This window comes from Macaca fascicularis, chromosome 11 (genome assembly GCF_037993035.2).
Source record: "Macaca fascicularis isolate 582-1 chromosome 11, T2T-MFA8v1.1".
NCBI lineage: Eukaryota > Metazoa > Chordata > Mammalia > Primates > Cercopithecidae > Macaca > Macaca fascicularis.
In genome coordinates, this window is record NC_088385.1 from 90,990,992 (window position 1) to 90,996,680 (window position 5,689).

Consider the following 5,689-nt stretch of genomic DNA (forward strand, 5'->3'; position numbering starts at 1 on the left):
AAGTGGTTTCATATTGTTCTCTATTAACTCTACATATAGGATTATGGTAGTCACTTTAGCAAATTAACTGATTTACCTGCTGATTGTGAAGTGTTTTTATCTTCAATACATTTTGAAATTATCTAATTACTTTTTTCTGAACATATTGAAATAACTACTTGGTCTCTTTCTTTTGCTGTTAATGGGTCAGTTAATATCATCTAGTGTGAAAGCATTTTTTTTCTCATCACATCTGGAGAAAACCACTATGGTGACATCAGGCTTTGCTACTTCCCCCCCCCCCCCCAAATTTGCTCTATTTTATATTTTTAGATTTAGGGTTTTTGTTGTGATTGTATTTAGCGGGTTTTTTTGTTTGTTTTTTACTTTTTGGCATCTGTTTTCATTACTGTGATTGGTCTATAATTACATTTCTAAACTTAGGTTCCCCATTTTACATTTTTTTGTGACAGTAAACACATCTTAAAAACAATTGTTTATTTGATGAGTTTTATTCACTGGCTTTGATCTACATTTATTATTATTTTTATTTCTATAATTTCCCCTCTTCTATTTTTTTTTTTTTGAGGGTATTTTCCTTTTCTTAGTCTTACACCTTGAAATAGATGAATAGCTCCTACATTTCTTTTCCTTTTTAACTACTCAATAAACAATGTCTAGGCATTGTGTATTTTCTTCATACACAAATTTATTTTACTGTCAAAAGTGATTATTCATCTTAGTAAATATTACATTTAAGAGTAAAAATGTTATCACATTACTGTTTAACCATAAGAACTCATGTGGCCACCTTCAGTTAGAAAGTTATGTCAGAACAAATTTAACTGGAGTAGATAGAAATGAAAATGTAATATTTTAAGTAAAGACTGAAGGTAGAGTAGAAATAAATGCTATGCTATTAGATGCCAAAACCACAGAATAGCTTACTACATATCTGCAACACTTTTTCCATAAAGCCATATGTAGCTAACAAAATTCTTTACTTCTACTAGAAACAAATTGATTTGAAGTATGAAGGTGTCAGAGTAATCCTTCCTTCACATTGCATTTTATAAAGCTGTCACTGTATACTTGGATTTCAAAGCTTTCCTTGCTGCCTTAATGTATAAAAGAAGGAATAATCGGGAGGCCCACAAATAAAAATCACTAGAGAAAGTGATATCCTTAGGCATGTGATCTTCTACTTATGCTTGAATCCTCTTTCTCCCTTGATTTTCTCTCAACCAAGCTTGCCCCACTCCTACAAGTCCATACACTGTTGCATATTCTTTAAATTCTATCTTCATAATGCCTTTCTTATTTATTATTGTGTTTATGTCTAATTTTGTTGGCAATTTTGGATTGCCATATGCAAATAATAATTTTCAAAGGAGTTTTGCTTCTTTTCAATTACTCCCTTACCCTCATCTAATTGTATAGTTTCTACATTGATAACCTCCAGAACTGCATCTTATATCCTATCTGTCTCTATATTCAATTCCTGGTATGTATTACTAACTATAGATATTTAATGTACCTGAAACTTTTTCCTGGCGAACTGAATGTATTATTTCTCCAGAAAACCTCTTCTTCTTGAATCCCCCTTTCCTGTTTATGACAGAATTATAGTCCTATTCTCCCAATCTTCTTTGACCTTGCTTGTCTGTTCTCCCTTACAACAAATCTAACAATTGTCAAGGTTAGGCTTATATTATCTTTCTACATTTATCAACTCTTTTCTACTGTAATTATTATGAGATATTTTAAACATACATTAACTGCTCTTCTCTTCCCGTGAATCCGTCGCCATGAAGGTGGAGCTGTGCAGTTTTAGCGGGTACAAGATCTACCCCGGACACTGGAGGCGCTACGCCAGGACCGACGGGAAGGTTTTCCAGTTTCTTAATGCAAAATGCGAGTCGGCGTTCCTTTCCAAGAGGAATCCTCGGCAGATAAACTGGACTGTCCTCTACAGAAGGAAGCACAAAAAGGGTCAGTCGGAAGAAATTCAAAAGAAAAGAACCCGCCGAGCAGTCAAATTCCAGAGGGCCATTACTGGTGCATCTCTTGCTGATATAATGGCCAAGAGGAATCAGAAACCTGAAGTTAGAAAGGCTCAACGAGAACAAGCTATCAGGGCTGCTAAGGAAGCAAAAAAGGCTAAGCAAGCATCTAAAAAGACTGCAATGGCTGCTGCTAAGGCACCTACAAAGGCAGCACCTAAGCAAAAGATTGTGAAGCCTGTGAAAGTTTCAGCTCCCCGAGTTGGTGGAAAACGCTAAACTGGCAGATTCGATTTTTAAATAAAGATTGCATTATAACTCTAAAAAAAAACAAAAAAACAAACAAACAAAAAAATACATTAACTATTAGAAAAACACAACAAATATATATATTTCTTTTTGTATGGATGGTCCGATCTTAATCTCTTGCTGTGTTTAACTCAGATTCATTTTTCTATTTTAAATAAATTATAGCTTTAAAAGTTGAAGACTTCTATATATATCTTTACTTATATATATAGACTTCTCTCTATATCTATTGTTCTGACCACAAGCCCATCCTTTCATCTCTTGAGTACCTGCTTTTCTGAATTTGATGTTTATTACTTTAAATTTTTTATTTATTTTCATTATTTACAAATATATAACACTGGCTTATATATTTCAAAATTCTGTATAAAAGGTACGACATTGTATATACTGCCCGGATTTTTTCACATATTATGTTTTTGAAATTTGTTACTGTTGATACCTGTATCTCTAGTTTATTGGTTGTGATATGTCATATTATAAACAGAACATCATTTGCCCATTTGAATTTTACAGAATATTTAGATTAATTCTAATTTTTAAATGTTGAAAAACATAGCAATATTCTTATAAATGTCACATTGTGCATATGTATTAAAACTATATATAGTTTTTACCAGTAGTTAAATCACTAGGGTATAGAGTATGTTAGTTTTCAGTTTTCCTAAGCTTTTGTTAAATAGCTTTAGAGAGTGGTTGAATCCATTTTTATTTCCTATAATTAATGAGCTTTCCATTGTCCCTCAATCTTATTAACAACTGTTCTTAAGAATTGTTTTGCCAGCCTTATGCCTTTAATCTTAGCACTTTGAGAGGCTGAGCCAGAAGAATTGCTTGAGACCAGGAGTTCAAGACCAGCGTGGGCAACAGAGTGAGACCCCATCTCTAAAAAAATAAAAATAAAAATAAAGCCAGGTGCAGTGGCATGTACCTTTAGTCCCAGCTATTTGGGAGACTGAGGCAGAAGGATCGCATGGATTTCTAGGCTGGAGTGAGCAATGGTCACACCCCTTAACTCCAGCCTAGGGGAAAGAACATGACCCTGTCTCGATAAAATACAATAAAATTGTTTTGATTTTTTTTTATTTTTCCGAGTCCGCTGGATAGAAATGATATTTGTATTTCCCTGATTACTAATGAGACTACAACATACTTATTGGCCATTTTATTTTTCTTTTTGCAAATTGCTATTCATATTCTTTGCTCACTTTTATATAAAGTTGATGCTTCTTAGATTATTTTATTATGACTTTAAGAAGCTCTTTATATATTCATAAAAGAATAATTATAACTAACATTTATGTAGTGCCTACTAAGTTTAATAGACCTAAAAATGTTTTCTATTTATTAGCACATTTCATGGATACTAATTCTATTTTGAATATATATGATAAAATGTATTTTACTTGACTGCTGCCTTATAATGTAGAGAATATATTCATTTTGGCATATTTAAATTCATTAGCCTATTTGTTTTATGTTTTTTTGTTTTTGTTTTTGTTTTTTTGTTTTTTCAATGTCTCTAAGAATTCTTTGTTGCTACCAGGGTATTAATATATTTCCCTATATATCCTTTTTAAGTAGTTAACATCTTTATTTTCACATTTAATTATCTAATACCCCTGGAGTTTACTTTCAGCAACATTGAGATCTGCTTATTACTATATTCACAAGAAGACTAGTTGTCTCATCACCATTTGTGTTTAGTCTATAATTTTCCAGCTGAATTCTTAAATCTTCTGTCACATATAAACTTTCCACAATTGTGTGAATCTGTGTCTGAGCTCTCTATTATGTCCAATTGGTCCATTTATCTATTCCAATGACAATATACTTTACTACAATTAGTATAACTACATAATATATCCTGGTACTGACACAATTTATTCATCCACCTTGTTTAAAATTGTATTGGTTGGCCGGGCACGGTGGCTCACGCCTGTAATCCCAGCACTTTGGGAGGCCAAGACGGGCGGATCACGTGGTCAGGAGATCGAGGCCATCCTGGCTAACACGGTGAAACCCCGTCTCTACTAAAAATACAAAAAATTAGCCGGGCGCAGTGGCGAGCGCCTGTAGTCCCAGCTACCTGGGAGGCTGAGGCAGAGAATGGCGTGAGCCTGGGAGGCGGAGCTTGCAGTGAGCCGAGATTGCGCCACTGCCCTCCAGCCAGGGTGACTGAGCGAGACTCCGTTCCAAAAATAAATAAATAAATAAATTGTATTGGTGCCCATTCTAATTATTCTTGAGAAGTTCGTTTTAAAACCATATCAACATTTTTGGAGTTAGACTGGCTCTGTAGATTGTATTTTAGACAAACTCTAATGTTCATGATATTGAGCCTCTTATACTCAAACATAATTCGATTTTCAGATTTTCATTTATCTCCATCATCTTTTACATTTCTTAATAAAGTTTTGTCATTTCTGTCTTTTAAAGATCTACACATCTTTAATAGATTGATACTTCATTATTTTTTGATAATGTAAATGATAAAATTTTCTACATCAGCTATTTTTAAAAAGCATTTGTTAACATTTAATAAACCTCCCTCCATGTGACTTTAAGTAACTGAGACAAACCCCATACTCATAAAGAAATCTTCTCCTCAGCTCTTCTACTGAAACATTGGCTTTCATGATGATAGGTTGCTTTGGGAAATTTTTCTTCCCCAGACAGAACATTATAGTAGGCCTAGAACAGAGAAAGGGCTTATAGTACACCATAGCAGGCACCAACTCCCAACCCACACCTTCTGGGATCTAGGTAGGCCATGTTTTAGATACTTGTACTGACATAGCCACTGATTGTCTTTGCCAGTGAATCAAGACCAGTAGATTCATCGAGAACTCTAGCACACCAGGACAAGAGCTGTGTCAGGATGTTACTCTGGTGTCAGCTTGAAATTAGCTTTTGAGTGTTTATTCTGGCATATAATAGCACAAATTTAGTTTCATAACATTCTTTATTTTCCTTTCTCCATATTCAGTTTCCAGATTCAGAGTCTTAACCATCTCATTGTTATTTTTACAGAAGACAGTAGTTTTCCCTCTTACTTGGTACGGTCCTTAAACATTCTTCATCTTTCATCAGTAATATTCCTAAAGTACATTCCCAGCTATGAGTCTTCTATTTTTATGTATTGACAAAATGGCAAATTCAAAACTTGTTAAACTTAAATACATGACCTTAGCATGCCCTGCATGTTTAGACTCATCTACTCTTTTTCCATTTTGTGATCTGTTCCCAAGCTCACATGGCTTGTGGTAACTTGTAGTTTATTGTAGGATCCCAGCATGCCTACTCCAGTTACTTGCTGACTGTGGCTAGATGGTGCCTTTAGTTTTTTTGACATGTGGTTCTCTCCAAAGGGAAGTTCACAACATGGCAGCTTGATT

General features: G+C 34.2%; 1 protein-coding gene and 1 non-coding gene across 2 annotated transcripts; one reads left to right on the forward strand and one right to left on the reverse strand.

Moving 5' to 3' along the window:
• The first annotated feature begins 1,759 nt into the window (after positions 1-1,759).
• On the forward strand, positions 1,760-2,366 carry LOC102139105 (large ribosomal subunit protein eL24-like). Its single transcript, XM_065524635.2, has one exon. The coding sequence runs from the start codon at positions 1,788-1,790 to the stop codon at positions 2,259-2,261; it is 474 nt and encodes a 157-aa protein (XP_065380707.1). The 5' UTR covers positions 1,760-1,787; the 3' UTR covers positions 2,262-2,366.
• Positions 2,367-5,062: 2,696 nt separating this feature from the next.
• LOC123567784 (small nucleolar RNA SNORA3/SNORA45 family) lies at positions 5,063-5,191 on the reverse strand. The gene has a single exon (XR_006690887.2). It is a non-coding gene; the product is annotated as a small nucleolar RNA SNORA3/SNORA45 family (small nucleolar RNA).
• Positions 5,192-5,689: the final 498 nt, after the last annotated feature.

Bases quoted from the DNA above. Each gene is read 5' to 3' on its own strand.
- LOC102139105 (XM_065524635.2), top strand. From the start codon at position 1,788: ATGAAGGTGGAGCTGTGCAGTTTTAGCGGGTACAAGATCTACCCCGGA.